The 22519-nt window shown below is 50.9% G+C and overlaps 9 protein-coding genes across 9 annotated transcripts; 6 read left to right on the forward strand and 3 right to left on the reverse strand.

The window, feature by feature from the left end:
• Positions 1-45: 45 nt before the first annotated feature.
• On the forward strand, positions 46-2532 carry HETIRDRAFT_173894 (uncharacterized protein; the record flags this gene model as incomplete). Its single annotated transcript, XM_009552669.1, has 9 exons — positions 46-743; positions 791-862; positions 923-1001; positions 1059-1335; positions 1401-1425; positions 1480-1706; positions 1762-1800; positions 1926-2173; positions 2227-2532. The coding sequence occupies 9 exons, from the start codon at positions 46-48 to the stop codon at positions 2530-2532; spliced, it is 1971 nt and encodes a 656-aa protein (XP_009550964.1).
• Positions 2533-2957: 425 nt separating this feature from the next.
• Positions 2958-3253, forward strand: HETIRDRAFT_436311 (uncharacterized protein; the record flags this gene model as incomplete). The annotated part of the gene is made up of 2 exons (XM_009552670.1): positions 2958-3008; positions 3059-3253. The coding sequence occupies exons 1-2, from the start codon at positions 2973-2975 to the stop codon at positions 3251-3253; spliced, it is 231 nt and encodes a 76-aa protein (XP_009550965.1). The 5' UTR covers positions 2958-2972.
• A 717-nt stretch (positions 3254-3970) lies between these two features.
• On the forward strand, positions 3971-6113 carry HETIRDRAFT_327180 (uncharacterized protein; the record flags this gene model as incomplete). Its single annotated transcript, XM_009552671.1, has 9 exons — positions 3971-4141; positions 4198-4477; positions 4538-4562; positions 4616-4704; positions 4755-4838; positions 4953-5021; positions 5083-5330; positions 5384-5632; positions 5688-6113. The coding sequence occupies 9 exons, from the start codon at positions 3971-3973 to the stop codon at positions 6111-6113; spliced, it is 1641 nt and encodes a 546-aa protein (XP_009550966.1).
• Positions 6114-6576: 463 nt separating this feature from the next.
• HETIRDRAFT_326517 (uncharacterized protein) lies at positions 6577-9268 on the reverse strand (the record flags this gene model as incomplete). Its single annotated transcript, XM_009552672.1, has 8 exons — positions 6577-7000; positions 7061-7224; positions 7450-8402; positions 8458-8561; positions 8614-8734; positions 8791-8817; positions 8873-9035; positions 9107-9268. 8 exons carry the CDS (start codon positions 9266-9268, stop codon positions 6577-6579), a joined length of 2118 nt encoding a protein of 705 aa, XP_009550967.1.
• A 155-nt stretch (positions 9269-9423) lies between these two features.
• Positions 9424-11478, reverse strand: HETIRDRAFT_480120 (uncharacterized protein; the record flags this gene model as incomplete). The annotated part of the gene is made up of 4 exons (XM_009552673.1): positions 9424-9681; positions 9774-10248; positions 10325-10440; positions 10513-11478. The coding sequence occupies 4 exons, from the start codon at positions 11476-11478 to the stop codon at positions 9505-9507; spliced, it is 1734 nt and encodes a 577-aa protein (XP_009550968.1). The 3' UTR covers positions 9424-9504.
• Positions 11479-12283: 805 nt separating this feature from the next.
• On the forward strand, positions 12284-13801 carry HETIRDRAFT_436313 (uncharacterized protein; the record flags this gene model as incomplete). The annotated part of the gene is made up of 6 exons (XM_009552674.1): positions 12284-12329; positions 12381-12455; positions 12599-12804; positions 12899-12953; positions 13030-13655; positions 13709-13801. 6 exons carry the CDS (start codon positions 12284-12286, stop codon positions 13799-13801), a joined length of 1101 nt encoding a protein of 366 aa, XP_009550969.1.
• Positions 13802-13995: 194 nt separating this feature from the next.
• On the reverse strand, positions 13996-14628 carry HETIRDRAFT_173888 (uncharacterized protein; the record flags this gene model as incomplete). Its single annotated transcript, XM_009552675.1, has 5 exons — positions 13996-14001; positions 14060-14245; positions 14305-14496; positions 14547-14563; positions 14619-14628. The coding sequence occupies 5 exons, from the start codon at positions 14626-14628 to the stop codon at positions 13996-13998; spliced, it is 411 nt and encodes a 136-aa protein (XP_009550970.1).
• A 1158-nt stretch (positions 14629-15786) lies between these two features.
• On the forward strand, positions 15787-17865 carry HETIRDRAFT_173887 (uncharacterized protein; the record flags this gene model as incomplete). Its single annotated transcript, XM_009552676.1, has 10 exons — positions 15787-15931; positions 15987-16090; positions 16149-16184; positions 16237-16686; positions 16746-16763; positions 16820-16870; positions 16930-17055; positions 17123-17280; positions 17342-17414; positions 17470-17865. 10 exons carry the CDS (start codon positions 15787-15789, stop codon positions 17863-17865), a joined length of 1557 nt encoding a protein of 518 aa, XP_009550971.1.
• A 1318-nt stretch (positions 17866-19183) lies between these two features.
• HETIRDRAFT_173886 (uncharacterized protein) lies at positions 19184-21185 on the forward strand (the record flags this gene model as incomplete). Its single annotated transcript, XM_009552677.1, has 11 exons — positions 19184-19328; positions 19381-19484; positions 19535-19570; positions 19625-19853; positions 19909-20036; positions 20091-20108; positions 20165-20215; positions 20273-20398; positions 20455-20609; positions 20662-20734; positions 20793-21185. 11 exons carry the CDS (start codon positions 19184-19186, stop codon positions 21183-21185), a joined length of 1458 nt encoding a protein of 485 aa, XP_009550972.1.
• Positions 21186-22519: the final 1334 nt, after the last annotated feature.

Below are 22519 nucleotides of genomic sequence, written 5' to 3' on the forward strand. Positions count from 1 at the left end.
CCCTTCTCCGCTGCCCTCTACTACTGTTTGTCACTATCCGCTGCAATGACTCTCAATCCCAGTGTGATTATTCGTTTGTTCCTCGACTTGACGCTCGGCCAGACACGAAAGGCCTGTAGACTCGCAGCGAGGCGGCTCCTCTACATGTGCCTTTCGTGCAGGTTACACATGTCTACCTTGTTGTCGTATCTGTCTCGAGCCTTGCAAGTAGGAGCGAGGAGTCCTCGCGGTGCTTCTCCACCAAGGCCGAATAGAGACCACGACCTCATTCCGTCGCATTCCGAAGCTGTAATTTCTTCTCTTGCACACAGGATCCCTGCCCCTCAGACCTCCGCAGAAGAGATCGCTCACGGCGCTTACGACAGTCGTAGCTCTCGATCGAGCGCCGAAGACGTTATCGTGCCTTCCCTCTGCCCTCCTCCTGCGGTGCACATCGATCACGATCGTCCTGGCCTGCCAACTACTGCCAACATCATTCATCGCACGCCTTCGAGATATAGAACGTTGGATATCATTCTGGATAACCGTGAAGAAATTGAGAGAGAGGATGGAGATCGTTCCTGTGCCACTCCCGACTCGCGACCCCTTGAGTACATTGGTAATGGTTCTCTCACCCCATGTTCTGGCAACAAGACAGTGGCTTCCCCATTCGTTGAATCGGATAAGGCTGAGAAGGCTCTCGAAATTTCTGTGAAAGCGATCCACCCAGGAAATGTACGACGATGGGACCGAGACGTTTACATGTACGTCACTCTTTACGCCCTACATGCTGAATTCCTGTGAAACCTAGTGCGGCTTACAGCGCAAAGAATGCACCGAAAAAGAATGAATGTACCGTACTCAGTCCTTTCTCCAGGTTCTTGTGCGTGACTCGTTCCTGAACGTATCCCTGTCTCCACTATCTTCTCATATATTATCCTAGCCATCCTACCGAGAACAAAACTGAATGGATATCCTATGTGAATCCGGACGGATCCAGATATTTCTTCAATGAGGATAAGGTACATCCGCTTCTACAGCCTTCTTCACGATGGTACGATTGAAGCGCATTCCTTCAGCGTGTCTACACGGACGCGGATCCTGGTGAACCGGACTCCCAAAAATATCAAGGAATTATCTGCGCTATTCAAGAGATCGATCGCATCGCGGGATCCTCTGACGTGTCATTTCGGAATCACGATCTCGTTCTTGAATTGCTCGATGAAGAAGACGGAAAGCAAGACTGGGGTTATTATTTCGCTGATCACCAGCATGGCATCATATTTTGGCCAAAGAGCTTCGACATCGAGGACGCTGTCATTGAACTTGGATTCAACCCACCAGACGCGGTTCTAAGTAAGTAGTACTTGGTGACTCTTAATATATCCTTTCTGTTAAGCTCTCATCAATGTAATATCTAGAGCACGAACTGCAAACTTGGTATTGGTAAGTGTCTGACTCCTTTTGAATGCCCATCTTGTCTGATCTGAAGACGACTAGGTCTCATTGTTCCCTTTTCCCTCGTGCTGCAAAATTCACGCGGGCCAACGTTGAGGAAGTCTGCATTGAACTTAGGAACGGGATACTTGGTAGCTTTCCCCTCTCCTCTCCCATTCCACTCAAGCTTATGCAACTACGGCTAGATCAGATGCTGTCCTCTGCATCACTTGCGCCGTATTCGATTGACAACTCCAAGACAATGTTAGAAACGTTGACGTACTGGAGAGGTTCGTCCCCACATAACTCCCACTTGAACTTAGCTTCTTACCCATAAGCCTAAAGATGTATCAACGTTTGACGATGGCATGGTCATATACGTTAGTGAGTGACATATAATTCAGCAGAAAGCTGAACACAATTGGTTGATATGCATAGCTCGCTTGCAGTCCTATTTTGGTACAGTTGGATGCCTCAGGATATATAACTGAGCTAATGTTTGTTCCAAGCCCATGCAAGGTTTCTTAACTGCCATGGGGAAATAGGCGCGCGGTTGGATCCAAGTCGGTCGCTGTACGGCCCACGTCGCGAAAAGCATACTTGGCCATTTCGTGTGCTATCTTTACTTCTTTTCAAGAGGACAGAGGACTGTTTTCGTACGCTCAGTTCAGTCACGATGGACAACATCTTGGCTCAGTCTACTTGGACTCCATTTATTGCCAACGAACGAACTCATTGGGATGATGTTAATCGCCAAGTTCAGGAGAATTAACTCTTCTGGTGCGTATAACTTGCTAACATTGTGCGTAGTGCATGCAGCTTCTGGCGGGAAACATCGCATTTCTTGCTGTCCCATCGGTCATAGAGGCCATCAACAACAATAACTCAAACAGTCTGATCTCCAACTTTGCAGTCCAGTCTGCATCGAATATCACCGGAAATTCCTTCTTTCCGCAGTGGACACCTGCTCAAATACTGAGCGCTTTATCAACGTTTTCCGTAATAACATCTGTAGCGTATGGATTCTTGCTGAGAGAGCTATATCGACCTGGCTTCCGGACGGACCTAGGACAATTGGTGAGCATAGCATACGTCAAGCCCATACCTTTGAACTGAACCTTGACGCCCTAAAAGTCGGTGTTCTTTCGGTCTCAAAGACAGAACCACGGATTTTTCTTCAAGGATTTGGAGCTTGTCGCGGTTCTGCACCGCATGCCTTTTGCGTGTATGGTTTGGGGGTGAGTTTTCTAGCAGTTCGCTTCTCGTTTGGATTCTTACCTACCTGTAGTGCTGTGTTATCCGCCCTTTCTTTTGCCTGTTGGAGCTTTGAAAACAAAGATTCGCTTACAATAGCCTTATTTGTGACCGCGACATTGTTGATGGTAGGTTCTATCATGGTTTGGTGGTGGGTGAAGCACCCAAGGCACATCGACGCCTGCCTATCGCAGATGCAAGCGGCCACGAGGTGCTTAAGCAGCTTATGTGTGGCTGCGAGTCAAGTGAGGTACCGCTGCCATTCGAATATATCGCCGCACGCTGTTCATACGGGCACGGAGATGGATGACATCAGTAGGGCGTCTGTTGAACGACAGGTGTAACTCGTGTTGTTTCATTGACGACTTGCCGTGACCGGGTACAAGAGAGTCGTATAGTTACTTGGTGCATCTTTCGCACACAGATTTTAGCAGAGACTCCGTTCCGTACAAAATGTGACCGTAGTCCTCGTGCCGGCCCGGGAGTGGCCCGGGGTGCTTACTGCTCTTTGTCATACATGACTTTCTCGATAACGCCAGCCAGTTCAAGCGTTCACAGCGCTCGCCGCTCACTGCTTAGCTAACTTCGGCTTGTGGAAGTTAGAACCTGTTTCTCCTCACTAAAGCATGATCAGCTCACCCGATTTTGATGTTTATACTTCTGTTTGAAAAATTTCACAAGACACGCGCAAACCTGCTGGTAATGGACATGTGCCAAGTGCCACCATCTTGTTGAAGTTGTTTCATACGATGTTCGCAGCTGAACACGCTTTTACAACGAGCTACAAGGCCTGGAGCTCTTATGAGACAAGTAGATGTCTACTGTTCTGTGACGGTGTTTTTCTCACTCGATTCATATACCTTCACCGTGCCTGTAACTTCATCTTTTTGCAAGTGCGCCTTTACCCCCATACCACGACGCACTCGAAGGCCGACACATCTCAACACGTGAACCAGGCTGTCAACATGAGCTCTCTCACTCCCCTGGCAGCCCTCAAACCTTTCAATACATCAAAGCATTCTGTCTATAGCTCATCTCCTAGTCTATCCGCACAGAGCCCTCATGGCGGAAGCAGAACGCAATATCTCATTACTATTCCGCCTACCAATCACACCACCGTTCCGCCTGCTGGGAACGCCATCGCTCCGCAAAGCTTGACGTTGCTCGAAATTATACCAAACGCGGTCAAGCGATACGACCGTTGCATCAATGTGTATGTCGGATTCTTTGTCCATGCTTATGAGGCTCCAGCAATGATCCTTACGAATCATTAGTTTAGGGGAGTCGCCCAGTTACCCGAATGTGTCCCCGTTTCGAAAAAGATAGTAAGCGCTCCAAGTCTAGTCCTAATCTGATCATTGTCATGACCTCCCCGCCATCTTGTACCAGCCTTCATGATCCCACGAAGCATCAGGATTGGTCAATGCATATCCACCCTGAGGGCGCAAGATATTTTGTCCATGAAGCAAAGGTGAAGCACTATGTAGTTCCCTTATCAAACGTTTCATTAAAGGACCGTCCTTACAGCATGTATGTACGGACGCAGACGCCTCGAATGAGAAACACGAAGACATCACCCGCGCTCTAGCTCATGTTGAACAGAAGATGAAGGTATCTCATGGAAAGCAACACAACTGGCCCTCTGAGGACGAAGATCTTGTGTTGGAATGTATCTCAGACGATGAGAACAACCCGCGATGGGGTTACTACTTTGTCGACCATAAGCATCAAGCAATATTCTGGATGGAAGAATATGACATTGAGGGTTGCGTTGAAGTACAGACCGTGACGTCGGATGCTCACTTTGGTGAGGGTTTTCCTTGGCAGCTTCATCTCTCCAATGAATTTCTGAGCTTGGTGAAATCAGCACATCAGCAGCGTAGCTGGTACTGGTGGGTTGTGTGCGCACAATAACACGATTATACCACTCATCAACAAACAACAGGGAACATTGCAGTCTTTTTCCGTACAACAGCAGGCTCAACAAGGGCAACATCAAAGATGCTCTTCGGTGCATGATGAACGGAATATTCGGTATTTGATCTCATCAAGGTCAAAACTAGATTCTTACATCAGTTTTTCAGATCAACTGCTATCTGAGTCCTCTCTTGCGCCATACCCTGTTGATAAGCTGACGACAATGGTGGACATCTTGAAGAGTTGGGATGGTGAGCTTGGATAATTCGTTTTTTTTTGATTCGAATTAATGCCACCTTGGGAAGACTTGAGCGATGAAGTTGATGATATGTTGATAACTCAAGTTGGTGAGCTTATTCCTTGAGTAGATTCCTCGGAGCACCCAGGATATGCAACTCATAGCATGTTGCCAGCTCGACTATTGTCTTACTACGGTATGACTGCTTTTTCGTTGTCTCTGTCACAAATCCAGTACTAAAATTTAAATCCTTCAAGCTCACGAGAGATTTCTGCACCATCATGGGGAGCTAGGCGTAAGATTATATCCTGGTCAATCGATCTATGGTGCATCAACAAGGAATCACACCTGGGCATTCACTATTGTGTCAATTTTTTACTTCAAGAAGCCAGGCTATTGCTTCGAACTACTTGAAAGAGTGACCGCCGATAACATTGTGAATCAGACTTCATGGGAAGGTTTTTTCAGGGCAGAACTCGAGCGATGGACGTCTATTACCACTCAGGTCCGTGTAAGATGTCTAGACGTGAATGCTCGGTTGACATGCCTTTATCGCAGTGTATGCAGCTTTTGGCATGGAATGTAGCATTTCTGGCAGTACCGTCCGTCATCAGTGCCATCAATAGCGATACTTCCAGCGGGCCAAAGTCAAACTACTCCACCTTATTCACTATGGATCCGTCTTTCACAAATTGGACGGTCGCTCAAGTCTTGAGCGCATTATCGACCTTTCTTGCCATATCAGCGATGGCCAACGTCTTCTTCTTGAAGGCACTGTACCCTCGCCAACAGTCACAGGCAGATTTAGTAAGTTTAGATATGGAATATTCCTACCACCCATCACCAATACGAATCTATACAGGCAATTTTTTTCAAAACCCATCGAAACAGCCCGGGTCTTCTATTCACGGGTCTAGAACTCGTCGCCATCTTTCACCGCTTGCCCTTCGCTTGCATGGCATGGGGGCAAGTACGATTGATTAGATTAGCCACCTTCAAGACTGACACATTATGCAGTGGTATCCTCGCCATGATTTCCTTCGTCTTCTGGAGCTTGGAGAGTCCAGATCCAGCCACAAGGGTTTTATTTACCCTCGCAGCGTTTTTAGCAGCTTGCTCAGGCCTCCTCTGGAGCGCGGTCAAGTACCCGAACTACTTCACTTGCTGCAAGAAACGTCTACTAAGGCCTGCCCTGGACTACCTGTTTGAAAGAAGAAAGCGCTTGATGGGAAGATTACACACTGTTCAAGGTCGTCATCGGGAGAAGCAGGATGATAATCAGGTTTGACTTTCTAGGTATCTTACTGGAAACAGCGTGGCTTCTAGAGATCATTGATCGGCGCGTCAGCGCTGCATTTTGACCTATGTACGTTTTCTGGGCTGACTGTTATCGTTTTCAGATCTATCGGTTATGTTTTCACCTTCATTCTAGGCACATTGTTTTGTTTAGAAGAGGCATCAATCAATTGCTCGCAATGTATCGTACTGGATACTGTACAGAGAGTCGTTCTTGGTGGCACTGATAAATGACAATTAACACAGGGATTGTTCGTACGTGTGAGATCATAACATATCGTAAGCAAGACGATTCCAGATGGGCAAGTTATTGTGGATGATGACAACGTGCACTTGGATCGAATAGGGCAATAGAAACAACAAGAGAGAGGGGCAAGAATGCGGTAGAAAAAAATGCCATCAAGACAGGAAGCCGGGGAAAGTGAAACAAACGAAGCACCCGGGAAGAAAAGATTTTAAGAACCAATATCTCCAACTTTCGTGAGCGCCACTCTCCGCTTTTTCTTCGGTGGCTCCTGAGCTTTGTGGTGTTCGGATTTCGCCAATGCCGACACTTGACCGGCGCCGCCATCGCTAGAGAGAACAGGAAGGTCGTCCGTGCCTGAGATACTAGCCGGCGTTGGAGGTCGCTCGCTTCTCTTCAGCGGGATGGTAGGCGTGACGGCCGGAGATGCTGAAGGAAGCGAAACTGATACGATAGAAGGTGTTGTAGCGGGTGTGAGGGAAGACGTCGTCAGAGGAACGGAATGATGGTGTGCGATAGATTGGAATTGGAGAGTTTGCTGCTGTGTGTGATGTGCTGGCAAAATCTCGTCGAAGACAACGACGGTGCAGTAGCCATCACGGGACGCCAACATGAGGCACTGGCCGTCCGGCGACCTGTGAAAGAAGAATGAGCATTGCATTTCCCGTGTCACGCACGATGTGCCCAAAACTCACCATGCCATGTCTGTAAACTCGTCGTAGTGCAATTTTGTCAGCAGGCAGATCGGACCAGCCTGTTGTGTGTCGTGGATTGTGACGGTGTCCATCGTCGCCACTGCGAATAGCATGCGGTATGGCAATGCGAACACCGAACCACTGCTAGGCGCCGGAGTGGACGGCTTCGGCGTCGAAGGTTTTGATATAGCAGGGCTCATGGCCCTCAGTGAGTCGTTAGCAGATAATGCAGGTGACGGAAGCGTTGAATGCGAGTGAATCGACAACGGCGCCGGCATAGCTAGCGGTGCGAGGAGGGCACCATGTTTTCCGGGTGAGACGGGTGACAGTAAATCGGTTGGAACCGGTGGAGCAGTGGAACCAGAAGCTGTCAGGGTCATCGCTCCCACGTCAACGACAACGGTCTCATCCTTCCCTCTCTCGAGCACTACGGTCCTAGGCTCCGCAGGTGCATCAAATCCAGAGCCGCCTGGACGGAGCTCATAGAGGATAGGCGAGAATTTGACCGCGATGCTAGCTTTCTTATGGCCAGGTAGCTGCGCGATCGGTGGGCGTGCAAAATTCGCACGTGAGTAGATGTAGACGGAGGACGCAGACACAGGGTTTGCTAGCTCGCTGTTTGGGGTGCTCTTTCTCCCTCGGGACGGCTCGTCGGATTTCGGAGGTCGAGAAGAAGTGGGGAGCACCGATGGGTCTTCGAATTGGCCCGCGGGGGTCAAAAGCAGCGCGCCATCGGGACTGAACGTCAGTCGGCGGAAGAAATTAGTAAAGCTTTCGTCACCGTAGAGCTTTACGGGCCACGTGGCTGGCGAGGGAAGGCTTGTACGGATCGCGGGAAGTGCGGGCATTGGGGAAGGAGAGCGCCCGTATCGTGCATAGTGTGAAGGAGAACTAGGGGCATTGGAACCGCTGAACGAGGAACGGCGTGAAGAAGGCCTGTCCATGGGCGGAGGTGGGAACATGGACTGAGAAGGGGTGCTGGCGATGGACGTGGCTGGCGTTAACGGAGCAGGGTGATGTTGAGGCACAGAAGAGCTGAAGCTTTCTTCCTTCTGTTGTTCACTGACCGTCGTGATGACAGACTCAGTGTCGCTGGTCGTCGATTCGCGACGGTACATGCGCGGACGACTTGAGCTATGCGAGCTCGGCGTGCGAGTGTGCTGATGGGACATTCGTGTGTTTTTGCCTATCGCGTGAACTTCAATATTGCCCTGCTTTGTTGAGATGCTGTAGATGTGCATCGATCGATCGCTGCTTTGGGTTGCTATATATTCGTTGAGAGGATCCCATGCCACCCCTTGAACATAGTGATTGTGCTCCGCGATTTCGTGCATGCATTTGCCTGTGGCAGATAGGACTATTGAATTAATTGTTATTCAAATGCGAGTCAAGCTCACCGTCTGCTGCACTGAAAATTCTAGCAGTGTTATCTGTGCTGCCGGCGAAAATATATTCCCCTGAGGGGCTCCATGCTAAATCGTACACTTGCATTTGCGTGCACCTGAGACAAGCGTTAGAAACGGAGCAGGATTGAGTCAGGGGTCAATGTGTACCGAAAGGAGGTGCGCGGCTTCCAATATTCTTTCTCGAACTGCATTTCTTCTGCGCTCAGATCACTCCCATATACACTTTGGTTTGGCGTAGTAGACAGCGCCCAAATTAGGATCATGCCATCTGCGGAGCAACGTTAGGATTTCAAGTTGCATCAAGTCGCAACACACTCGACGCACCGTCACCCGCTGAGGCAATCAACTCGCCTGCCCGTCCGTCAGATCAATGACCTGTCATACACAGTTCATCGCGAACACGCACCATTAGGACTGAACCTGACAACATTCACAGCAGCAGAGTGTCGACTAAGTGTCGCGAAGTATTCAACGCGTGGCGGCCGCGGCGTGGGCGCAGCCCCCGTCGCGTCTGCCGACGCGCTCTCAATCACAGACGGGGGTAGGATGTTGGGATGCACCATCCATATCTATTATGAGAGAATATCGTTCATCTTTGCTGAGTGTCGTAGGGCGCTCTCAAACCGCACCCGCGACTCACTCGAACATGATTGTCCTCACCACCGGTGGCGAGCCGGTACGACTGGCGCGTGAAGCCCTTGTCTTGGGGCGGACGCGCCTTCTTGAACGGGATGGGTTGAAAGTCGCAGGTCGAGATGGGCTTGCCGTCGTGCCAACGAATCTCCAACGTTCTTACACGCATTTCTGGGACACAATTTGGGAATGCAGACGTGGTGGTGAAGGAAGAAGACAGGAATAAGGAGGAAGATGAGCCTGATGTTCTAAGTAGTGGCTGCTGAGCGGCGGCAGTGGCCGTGCAAGCAGGCCCAAACAGTCTACGGAGACCTGCATCTCCTTGCAGCGTCTCAAAGTACATACATTCCTGCCTGATTTCAACATACATCTGTCCGTACGCACGGCGAAACAGAGAACGCCCAACTAACGTAATGTGCTTCCCCGCAGCGTCTGTGAAAAGCTCGATAAAAGATCCGACCGCCCAGACTCCTCCGGCCGCTGCACATCCTCTCCTTCCCCGTAAATGACAGCAACGTCCTTCATATCCTTCTGCAAAATCTTCGTCAAGTGCGCAAGTCCTGCCTGCTGCTCGGCCAGAATCTGAAGAGGTAACATAGCCGAAGCGATCGCGTCAGTGCATCCGTCACTCGACCGTGAGATCATCATGATCTGATCAAAACGGTCATTCTCACCTGAACGATGTGATTCAAACCATCCTCGTCCACGACCGCCCACGACACCCCGTCCGCGGACCCGTTCAGCCGAGAATTCCCACCGCGCACCGCGCTCAATGCGCCGACCACCGCCCACAGCTCGTTCAACTTTCCGACGATCCTGCTCATCCCGCCCGGCCGCCGGATCTCGCCGTCGATCTCCTCCAGCGCCGCCCGCAACGCCTCTTCCTCGGGCCGTATCGACGATGATCGCAATGCGGGGATAAGCAGGTGCAGGTGCTGCACGAGCTTCAAAAGCCGATGCGTCAGCTGCGTCTGTGCGGACGTGGCCCGGTGTAGACGCGAGGCGTTGGACAACTCGTGTCGCTCGGAGAGTTTCTCGATTTGAGATTGCAGCTCCTTGAGCTTTTGCTGGTGCAAGCTCGCCTGATTCGCCTGCGCTTCTACTCGCTTCTGCAAGTCGTCGAAGCTCGTCGCGAGGACAGGGACGAGACTAAAATAGCATTCGAAGTTGAGGATGTCCCATGTCAGCTCAAGGTATCCAAGAGCCTGAAATATGTGAAACAGACCAACTAGGATCCGGGTTTTCGCGGACGGCCTTCTGCCATAGCGCCTCGTTCGTGGCATTCGCAGGCCGCCCATATAAATGCACCTGCGCAGGATCTACCAGGTTATAAAAGTAATGCTGCACAAATCGTAAACTTAAGCTTCCGAAGCAAACTGGCAATGCCACACAAAAGCCGTTTCGAAAACTTACCTGGAATCGATTCAGAGGGGAATCAGGTTTGTAAGCGTGAAAGACGCCTTCAATCCGCTGCTGCAGTTGTGCGAACTGTGTCTGAGCATCCGCCTGCTGCTGAGCTGGCACAGTAGTGCCCTTGTTCGCAAATAAGCTACCCAACATCGGGCCACCACCGAACCTCGTGCCTAACAGGCTCCCACCAAGTAACCCCGACCCTTGCGGTTGAGTGGTTGAGCTGAGCAGCGACGAACTGGCCTGTGGCTGCTGTGTCTGCGCGCCTGCGGCCCCAAAGAGCGTGCCAGTCCCTTGCGGAGCTCGTACGGACCCAAAAAGGCCGCCGCCACCAATGGGTGTTGATGTCCCAACATTTGGATTATTTCCGAACAGACCGCCGCTGGTCGTGTTCGAAGCCGAAGGATTTGTACCAAAGGGACCTCCGCTAGGAGCTGCCGGCTGCTGTTGGTTATTCTGGTTGGTTATCCCGAACAGACCACCCCCTGTTGTCGGCTGCGTTGTTATGCTCGTGCCAAAGAGTCCACCACCAGTAGCAGGCTGCTGCTGCTGGGTCGTGTTGCTTGTACCAAACAGTCCTCCGCCCGTCGCTGGTTGTGCCGCGTTAGACCCAAAGAGCCCACCGCCAGTGGTAGGCTGAGCCGCATTTGTGTTCGTACCGAAGAGACCTCCAGTAGCAGGCTGCTGTGCCACACCCGTCCCAAACAACCCGCCTCCAGTAGCAGGCTGTTGTGCCGTGTTCGTCCCAAACAACCCACCTCCAGTCGCGGGTGCCGCCGTGCTCGTCCCAAATAATCCACCACCAGTAGCAGGTTGCCCTCCCGTATTCGCATTCGTCCCAAACAATCCTCCAGTGGCCGCTGGCTGCGCTGCGTTCGCATTGGATTGTCCAAAGAGACCTCCACCAGCTGCTGGCTGTTGCTGTTGCTGCTGTTGCTGCTGTTGTTGTTGTTGCGCCTGATTGTTCATACCAAACAACCCACCGCCGATATTTTGGCCCTGGTTCCCTTGCCCAAACAACCCTCCACCACCGGTGTTCTGCTGTGGATTGGTATTACTCGTACCGAACAGACCCCCAGAAGGCAATGCCGGTCCATTCCCACTCGCCTGATTCGCATTCGCGTTGTTCCCAAAGAGTCCTCCGCCAGTATTTTGTGGTTGCTGCTGTTGCGCATTACCAAAAAGGCCACCGCCAGCAGGAGGGTTCGAGTTCGAGTTCGTGTTACCGAAGAGGCCGCCACTAGCAGGCTGCTGCTGCTGTTGTTGTTGGGTGTTAGACGAACCGAAGAGACCTCCGCCACCGAATGCAGACATGATAGATCGAGGAGAGACAAGATTGTCGGGAGGTCTTTTATATTAGCGCACTAGTACGTCCTTTTATGCTGATCAAAGAAGAAACAACGTTGGATTGCAATGTCGACTCTCAAATCAAGACGAGGAAACGGTATGTACTGACCTCTGAGTCACTGTCTCAAGTTTGAGCACCCCAGAGCCTATCTTCCGCAGTCAAAGCGGAGCAACGAATGTGTTGAGCGTAGAATACAAACTTCCAAAGACAATAAATGAAGTGTTCGTACAAGGCTTGCACACAAGACAAGCGCGTCGAAGATCCAACGGCAGTGGCCGCACGCTGCCGCGCGGCGCGTCAGTGGCGCTCGAATGCCCTCGAAATTCCGCAAAAATCTGAATTTCCCTCCTCATCCCATCGCGCGACCTGCTCGTTCCCTTCCAAGCCCGATCTTCCTCCGATTTCTCAATATCACGACTGTGTATTATGTCTATAGCCCCCGTCAGCCACTGTCTAGTCCGCGGATCCATCAGTCAGGCCCTTTTTCCAAATTCACAAAAACGGCCGAGACACCGCTAACTAGCGCACAAATACCATAAATCGACCATACATCATATCTCCCGCTCGATCGCTTCAGACGTCGACGAGTTCTTCCACGGCAAGTTCGCATTTGCCGCTGCCCGGCGGCAATCTCTTATTATGATGAAACAAACTGAACTGATCCACCGAAACTTGCATGATGCCCTCGTCTTGGCTTGTTTCTCGCAATTTGTTTCATTTCGGTTCGAAAACTTCACACAGTCGAGGATGTCGTGCGGCCCGGAGAGACGATCTCGTCAACGCAGTTTGAGCGACGCGCAGGGGGCAAAGGCGCCAATCAGGCCGCCGCGGTCGCGCGAGCAGGCGGCACTGTGAGCTTAGTCGGTGCTGTGGGTGAGGACGGCATATGGGTCATGCGGGACCTCGAGGCCATGGGTGTTGATGTCACGAATGTGTCTGTCGTTCAGGTATGTCCCGCCCCTGGTAGACACCTTTCCCGGGGGATTCGAGGATGCTGAATGCGTATTCTCATTCATTCTGGCTGACGATAACTGGTTCCAGGAACCTACTGGGCGCGCAGTGATCCAACTCACGCCTACCGGCGAAAACTGTATTAGTGAGCCTCTCAATATTTCCTCTGGTACGCATGATGTTGGCCCGTTAATCGACTACGTTGCTCTCAACTACACCAGTCCTCCACAAAGGAGCCAACTATGCCCTCCAAGGCCCTCCAAGCGCCGTCACGCTCGCTTCCACCACGCATCTACTACTCCAGAATGAGATCCCATGGCCCAGCACACTTGCCTACCTCACCGCTGCGCGCGCGCAGGGCATAACGACGATCTTCAATCCCTCCCCGATGCCAGACGACAATCAGATCCGCTCCTTTCCCTGGACACGCCTGTCTTGGCTCCTCGTCAATGAAGGCGAGGCCGAAAGCCTCCTCGCCGCCTTCCCACCCGATACGCCCGCGTCAGATGCATCCTTTCCAGTCCCTGCGGGATGGCCAAGCCACGCCTCCCTCGTGTCCGCATACACGGTCGTGAGGAAACTCGCGGCCCACCCATTTTTCTCCACGACGACGAACGTAATCTGCACACTCGGTGCAGCCGGCGTCTTAGCCTTCTTACCCTCTTTGTCCCAGCCGATTTACATCCCTGCAGTAACACTACATGGTGATGTACGTGACACGACGGGAGCTGGCGATTGTTTCACAGGATACCTGGTTGCAGGGTTGATGCAACTGGAGGCAGCGAGGGCTGATGCGACCGCCCTGTCGGATAGCGATGTCATCAATATTTTGACAAGATCCACACAGGTGAGTAACTTCCTCTGGTTGCACTCGACGTGGTTCATATGGTGGGCACCCAGGCTGCCGGAATGTGCGTTGAGAAGCGAGGTGCATTAGAAAGCATCCCCGCAGCTGCAGATGTAGAACGAAGATTGAAATCAATCGTGACATAAATTCAGGCTTACTATTGTTTTGTGTTTGCTATATCTGGTCCAGCAGATGTAATGATGATTATGCTGAATCCCAACGAAGTGACAAAAAAGTGGTCATGTAGGTGGCAGGTGTGCAGGAGCATGCATGATGGGACGACATGTAGAATACATGTGGGTTTTGAAAATACCGAACAAAACATAAGTGAACAAAGCGATCAGAACTGGCAGAGTGTTTCGTTAGTACAGTGCCCAGGAAGAGACAGGATCGTAGAGACGTACGCGGAGAGGCTGGAAGAACCACTTGTTCTTTCCGCTCGTGTACCGGTCCTCCAAAAGCTTCTTCACCTGCTTCTTCGCGTCTTCTCGCTGTGAGGGCTCCTTGAAGGTCTCGGAACCAACGACACCCTTCAAACCCTCTAACTCGACAGCGTAACGTGTGGGGAAGAGATGCGAGTAGTTAACGACCTATGTGCAGGTTGGACTGAATTTCGTAGTGCAGAGCAAGAAATGCGGCTAAAACGTACCTTGATGAAAGGCTTGACCTTGCTCCGTTTCGCCAACTTCTTCGCACCCATGCGCTTCGTCACTTTCCGTGGGTAGCGCTCGATGCCTGCAATTATTGCGTGGGGGTATGGGCGTTCCTTTGTACCGTCATCGAGCTGCTTGATGACGACAACCTTCTTGCCCGCCTGGCGGCCTTGAAGGAGGATAGCAACCTGTGGCGTGCATCAGACAGTGTTCGTTTTCAAATGCCAATTATAGTCACTTTTCCGGGCTTGTAGACTACAACGGAAAATCAGCATCAATTACGGGAGGTCCAAAGTGCGAATGGACATACTCTTGACCATCTTGAGGGTGAGGAGAATGGCGGGGATACAGGATTCTTAGCTTGTATGCGACGGTTCGCCCAGCTAGAACGCTGTGGCGCGGCTGCAAGCCACCCGGCACTTACCGGGTTGAGCTGTACAGTGCGGAAAAGTAAGGTTATGGCCTCTTTCGGTGAACGCCGTGCGCTTAGTAAGGAGGCCTCGGCCTGTTTGCCTCCGTTTGCCACGCTGTTCCGACGCTCAGTCCTGTTCTTTACGACATGATCGTCCAGCACGAGACATCCCATCTCCTCTTGGCCTGGTGTTGACATCCTCGCTATAAAATGCGGTTTGTGACAATACGAACGTCCTGAATGTTTCAACATTGTCCGTTGATCTTCATCGTTGACTTGGGTATATCCGTGACTTTGGTCTTGAGTCTTGAGAAGTCTTCACATCTGGTCAGCTCGCAGTATACCTCCATCCACTACCGCAAGATTGGTTTTGTGATACATGGCCCCGGCGACAGCACCATCCGCCGTCCTGCCTTGCCGCTTTTGTGATCATTTGACTGTGAGTTTCGAACATGAATATTTATCGGTGATGCAACATATCAATTCAGGTCCAGTCGCTTAAACTGCTGAGAAGCAGGCCCAAGCGTGTGAGCTATTGAACCCTCGAGCACGCTCACCTGGTAGATTTTACTGTTTCTCATTAGTGCTCTTGCTTGCGCAAGACGCCCGCCTGGGTTGCACGGTCGTTACAGAGGTCTTCCACAGCCCACAAGGTGCTCTATCCAGAATGATTCCCTCGGTATATCTTCCATTCTGTCCCTTCGTCATCTTGTTCCCATGGTGCCTCGCATACCAAGATGAACTGACCGAGGCAGACCTGCAATTATTGCCAAGGTTCTTGCCGTTAAAATCGCCGAACGTCGCCTGATTCTAATTAGGTTGCAGTGCTGAGTGGACTTCACAATTGATTCCCCGAAATTTCATAACGATCATGGTCTGAGTTCTCCAGCCTCGTGTTACGTGCTAGCGTGTGGAGTCAGTCTGCGAGTGGCTGCGAATGGTCATCAGGCCATCTCCGCGGCCTCTCTTCTTCCCCTTCGTCTGACGCGGGGGTCGTTCCTGTTGGACCCGGAAACAAATATAAGTAGACGCGCTATGGCATAAAGTTTTTCTTCCTCAAGTCCTCATGGTTCGCAGAACGTCCTTCGCTGGTACCCTCTTGTCCATCGCCGCGCTCGGTGTGTCTGCGCACCAACCCCGCGCGGCCGCGACGAGCACCTGCCAGTCGATTGCTGCCGCCATTTCTTCTGCCTCGGACGTCTACTATCCGCGTAAGTATATGCTGTTGTTTTTCTGGGTTGGATTGCAACTAATCGGCGTACCTAGTCTCTATTAATTATATTCGAGACAACGCCCATTGGGCTTCTACAAGCTCACAAGATTCGACATGCTCCGTAGAACCAGGTAGCATTGAGGATGTTGGGAAGATTGTGCGTTACAGTGCGCGCACTGTTAAGTCAGCCTGGTTACCGATGGTCTTTCTCCTAGCTACAAATTCTCGGGTCTACCAGCACCTCATTTGCGGTATGCGTTTCCACCTCCTGCTTATCTCAAATGATTCGACTCGTAGGATTAGGTGAAGGGCGGAGGCCACAGCTCAAACCCTGGATTTTCGTCTACGAGCGGCGTGCAAATTGCCATGACACGCTTCAACAACGTCACCTATCACGCTGATACCCAGACCGCCGACATCGGCACCGGAATTATCTGGGATGATGTTTACTCAGCTCTCGCACCATATAACGTCAATGTCGTTGGAGGCCGTGTCACCGGCGTGGGCGTTGCAGGTTTCACCTTGGGTGGAGGTACTGTACCAGCAGTCATTTCGGGTGCAATAGCTGCCAGTGCGGCCATGCTAACTATAGAACGCGTCACACTTCATCTGTGTGGCGTCACAGGTTATTCGTGGAAGACGAGCCAGCATGGCCTGACGATTGATACCCTCGAAGCTTTTGAGTTGGTTCTTCCGAATGGGACGGTTACCACTGTGGCCTCTGAGGACGAAGACCTCTTCTTTGCGTTGAAGGTTAGCTCGCTTCCGATCGAATTTTGTGCTTCTTTATTGATACTAGTCACTTCTGACAGGGCGGCTTCAACAACTACGTGAGTTAGTTTGACAGATGAATGCTTGCAGATCCGAACTCGACCCTCTTCGTCAGGGTATTGTGACGAAGTTCACGTTGAAGACTTTCCCTCAAACACAAGTTTGGGTAGGGCACATTCGACTTCGCGTCTCTTCCGTTTGGTGAGCTGAAGTATCTTTTTGAAGGGAGGTCTGGTCACCATCACACAAGAGCACTTGGCTCAAGTGAACGCCGCTGTTGCCAACTTCTCTGCCAATGTCAGTGATCCGAAGGCAGCTATTATCAGCGCATATAACTTTGTGCTCGGGGCAGTGCGTGTGTCTTACACCGTCAGATGGCAATAGTTAGCACTAATTAAACTCACGGCACATTTATCAGCCTGGCGTCTCTTTGCTGTGCTTCTACGATGGCCCGACGTATCCCGATGGTATCTTTGACCAGCTGATGGCTGTCCCTCACTTCACAAAGGACATCTCCACGCGCTCATTCTTATCGCTGGTCACCTCTTCGCCCAGTAACGCGACCGCTAACACACGGTGAGTACTCCCAACCTATAGTCAACCATTTGCAAAACTGAAACATTTGGCGCGATGCTAGAACTCTGTTCAGCAGCGTATCTATCCTCGAATATACACCTCGCTTGCTGGATGTGATCGTGAATGAGACCAAGGTCAGTTTCAAATCAAACTACTCAGCTCACAAAGTTTCTCATTGTTTCTGTATAGTTCTGGGGTCAAAAGCTCTCACTCGAGGCTTCTGCAAGTTTCATCTCATATGATGTTGAACCTTTCGATGCTGGCCTCTTCAGCCACGGCAGCGGATCCGCGTACCCACCCGATCGCACACGCGGTCTCCTTCCACTCAACATCTATTTTGCGTGGGGTCTCGAGATTTTCGACTCGACCATGTATGACGCTATAGTGCAGTCCACGAAGACAATCACTGCTGCAGCCATCGCAGATGGCCAGGACATCGCCGATGCGTCGATCTATGGCAATTACGCGCTATACGACACGCCGCTGGAGAACATCTACGGAGGCAATGTGGACCGCCTGAAGTCGATCAAGCAGACGTTCGACCCGGAGAATATCATGGGTCTTGCGGGCGGATTCAAGTTCTGATTTACAAGACCATGAATAAGTGTGTTCTTTGCTCTGGTTTCTTTCGCGTTCCCGTGATCTAGGATATTATTGTTATTGATGATAATAAGTACTCAACCCGTCTGACTCGCCCTCCCATACATCGAAGCATGTGCATTACCACAATGAGCACGATTTTTGCGCAATTCAAGGCGTCGTGTACTGCGTATGCTGCCTGTCATTATCGATGGGTTTCATACACCTCTCCGGTTCAACGGCTCTAGTGAGTCCGTGGTTCTTCGGTTACTATTGTGTTTTTACCTCTGTCTCGCTCTGTTGTCTAGCAGTGGAGTACAAGGTCATGCGTCGCGCCAAGTAGTACCTTTAGCATGATCGTGCGGTCGTTTGCAAGAAGAAGCATCGCTATCGTCGCAATCTTATCGTCACATTGAATTGTTCCTAGATGTACACTGACCTGGGGGTAACTTCCGGTGGACAAATACAGTAAGATGTGAAAGCGAAGGTAAGTTGCTCATGCGCCGACTTCGTCTGACTTCAATGCCGCATGTGAATCCCTTCGGGTGTCCACCTGTGTTCACAGGTAAGAAAGGGGAAGACGTCAAAACTTCAGGGTTGAAACTTCAGGGTCAAAGACCATGTGGCTAAATAGATTTGAATCCCATCGGGACCGCGCGGATCCTGACCGAGATGTTCCTGTGGCTTACTTTTATAAACATTCAGAACTTAAGCGTGAAAAAACCTATCAGGGATGGCTGATCACGTCGCGTCATTGCTGAGCACCTCTTTGCCTGTCCTTTTGCTATGCTGATACGCGTTCAGGTGTCGGCTAACTCGACGCGAACCCACCATGTCGCCGTGATGGCCTTGTTGTCATCCCAGGATACTGTCACACCATGTAGTCTGCCGTTTGACGCGCAAGCCTTCCAGCAAATCTGAGAACTTCCGTATCACGTTTTCGGCGATGTCACTCACAAAATTTTACTCGCTTGGAGTGGGGCTGCCAGGACACGTCAGTTATCCAGTATTTGACAGGCATCTCGGCCTGCGCTCACTATAATCACTTTCCCCTTCAGGCCTCTAAACCGAATTAGACTCGGTGCAGAGCCTGGCGGCGGTATGAGTAGCTTCCTCTGACGAGGACCTTTGTTTCCTTCACCTGGACTAGATGCAGCTTGACTGAATTTAGCATATTTCGCGTGTTGGATGACGGAAGGCGCATTTCAAGCTGTTTCGTCGGCCGCTTAATTTCTCCACGGACGAGGTATAAATATAGTGCCCTCGATATCATTAGGATGTAGCTCACAGTCTTCTCTGACATCATTGACTATCAAAATTCAACATGCTACTTCAACCACGCACGTTCTCTTTGTACCTTCTGGCGGTCCTCAGCGGATTAGGGAGAAGCCGGGCCGATGCTACGGCAAACTCGACTTGCGAGGCAATCGCAAAGGCAGTCTCCCTTCAATCCGACGTCTACTATCCAGGTGAGGTTTATATTATGGGAATGTCTGCCAATCACCTCCAACTAGGAATTAGGGACATCTCAATACACCGCAGACATCAAGCACTGGGTGGAGTCCAGCACACAAGAGGCGGCATGCTCTGTTGAGCCTGGAAGCGTTCAGGACGTTTCGACAATTGTAAGTGGGTTTCTTTCCCTAAAGGTTCAATACTGACGCTTCAATTGCAGCTGGAAATTCTGGGCGATACCCGAACACCATTTGCAGTATGTTCTTTTGATGCGTGTTTCGCTCAAATGACGCCGACTGACATCAATCAGGTCAAAGGAGGTGGCCATGCCTTCAATCTGGGTTTCTCCTCTACAACTGGTGTCCAAATCGCCATGACTCGCTTCTCGAACTTGACCTATGATGAAGATAAGCAAACAGCAGAAATCGGCCCAGGATTGATCTGGCAAGAGGTATATGAGCGCCTCGCGCCATTCAACGTCACAGTTGTCGGTGGAAGGGTTCCAACCGTTGGTGTTGCTGGTTTTACACTTGGAGGGGGTGAGTTCTTCTATCTTTATATGCGCTATTCCCAATCTCACAAGCATTGCTCTAGGACTTTCCTTTAAGTCTAGTCAATACGGACTAGCGATTGATACTGTGCAAGCCTTCGAGCTAGTACTGCCGAATGGAACTGTCACCACAGTAACAGCCGATAACGAAGACCTTTTCTTCGGATTGAAGGTATTTTGTCTTTTTTGACCTGAGCTCTGTGCTCCTAATCACCTTGCTGCCAAGGGCGGATTCAATAATTTTGTGAGTTTATTAGGTTAGATCTACTGAAGCTTATCATCAATCGATGTACATTTCAGGGAATTGTGACCAAATTCACATTCAGAACATTCCCGCAAGGCAAGATTTGGGTGCGCACGGTTCTTCAAGTACCTATTCTCTGGTCCTCGTATTGAAGTGTCCTGCAGGTAGGCAGTGTGGTGGTTCCAGAACAAGGGCTGGATGCCTTGAATACCGCCGTTGCCGAACTTGCAGCTGACTGCACGGACCCAAAGGTGGCGCTCAACGTTCAGTACACATATGCAGCAGGCGTGGTAAGTGCCTCTTGGCGTGATTGTCGCAAGACATGACGTGACACAGGCTGTTTCAGCTATCAGCAACTGCCACAATATTCTATGACGCGCCCACACAACCCGCAGGTATATTCGATGAATTGCTTTCTGTCCCTGGAAGTTTCGTCAATGTGTCCACGACGGACTTCCTGTCATTTATCTCCGGTGTCGTTCCCTCCTTCGGTGGAAGTCGGTATGTATACTCTCATCTAACTGGAAACAACATGGTCTGATAATTTCTCTAGCATAGATTTCGGTGATGCACCGGTGGAAGCCTACTCGCCTACACTCCTGAGCGCTATAGTGAACGAAACATCTGTGAGTCTTCGTTCTTATATGTGCGTACCACATGGGACATCTCTCACATCTCGACCAGTTTTGGGGCCAGGCTCTTACTCCTCATTCCGGCTCTTTGATCATGCATATTGTGGAGGTCTTCCTCCCATCGTACTTCTCACACGGCGCAGCATCCGCCTATCCTCCTAACCGTTCCGCCTTCAGCGAGCCTATCAACTTGTACTTCGCATGGAATGATCCGCAGGCTGACAACATCATGCACGATGCAGTTGGACAAAGTACAAATGAGCTGAAGGCCGCGGCTATCGCAGACGGTCAAAACATTGTAGACACGCCGCTTTACCCCAACTACGCGCCTCATGATACACCTTTGAAGCTGCTGTATGGAAGCAACGTGGACAGGCTACAGGGGATCAAGAGGGCGATCGATCCGGACAATGTCATGGGGTTGGCCGGAGGATTCAAGTTTTAAGGCCTGTCTCTTACAATGTTGCGTTTATATGCCTGCTGAAAGGTTCTCCTTGCATCGCTTCTGCGTACATAGAGTGATTTCCCCCATTCTGATTATATGCGTAATTTGCAAAAGACTCGATGGCGTGCTGGTCGTGGATGTTTTAATGTTGAGTGGTAGTGATTTCAGTGTAGGTTTTGTCCAGCGGCAATCAGGATTGCGTATAACGAGCCAGGACCAGGAGGTTTGACACCGCCGTGATACATGCCAGACTGATGTAACTCCGATCCTTCTCAATCTTGAGGTTTCATTATATTGGGCTGATATCAGAATACGAGTCAAGTCAGATGAACTGTGTCAAGTACGCACAGAATAATCCATGGGCCATGGAGGGGTACAGCAGCTCACGTAGCCCATATTCCAAAAACGCTACAGAACAACTATCTTCCCTGTAAGGTCAATCGCGGAGACTAGGCAACGGCGCAACGACCCCGCTGCCAGAGCTAATATTCACCACCGGTGTCACTTGAATATGGGGGCTTCAGCTTGAGGCCCGGAGCGCTACGTGAGACAACGAATGAGAGCGGATTGCGTGTTGTGGAGGCCCGAGCTCTGTAAGTTGAGAGGTGTATACATTCGGCGCGTTCGACGGGCCGTGTCACCGCCTATCGGAGTAGTCTTCCACAGGCAGGAACGCTGTCCTCCTTTCAACCTCCGACGTAGCCTCCGAATATCCGAATCTAACTGTCGGAGCCGAGAGAAGGATGTTAGAGCGCCTCCGCCACTGCCTGATCCCCTCTCGCTCGTCTCTTTCAGGCTGCTTGACAAGGAAGGATAGGTGCTGAAGCTGAAGCTGAAGGGTTCTGGGTATGTGTGTTCCCCTAGAAAGCCATACACTCCGACACCCCTGCATACCCCGCCCTCATCATGCTTTGCCGCAATTACTCCATGGCACCCCCCAAACGAGAGGGTTGGTTGACCACTCGCGATTCCTCCCTTCAATCGCATCCAAACGACACATATCTCTCACAATGCTGAAAGCTGTGTCTTTATACACGATAAGAGCGCTGTTTATTCATACAACTCCCAACAGGTCGTGACAACAGCAACGACAGTGTCTCGCGCAGCCTTCGTGATCGTCTCGTAAGCGCCGCTCTCCTGACGAGGGCGAGAGATGTCTATATTGTATTGATCTAAAATACATAGACATAATCTAGACAATCTCGACGCGCATCTACCCTGATGGCCCTGCCTGACTTGACAGAGCGCCCATGTCCTTTTACTTTTCAGCACGGTGGCTTACTCGTGATATTTCCTGATGTCTCCAATAATATCACTCACAAAATGCTTACACT

Source organism: Heterobasidion irregulare, assembly GCF_000320585.1.
Source record: "Heterobasidion irregulare TC 32-1 unplaced genomic scaffold scaffold_10, whole genome shotgun sequence".
Classification (NCBI taxonomy): domain Eukaryota; kingdom Fungi; phylum Basidiomycota; class Agaricomycetes; order Russulales; family Bondarzewiaceae; genus Heterobasidion; species Heterobasidion irregulare.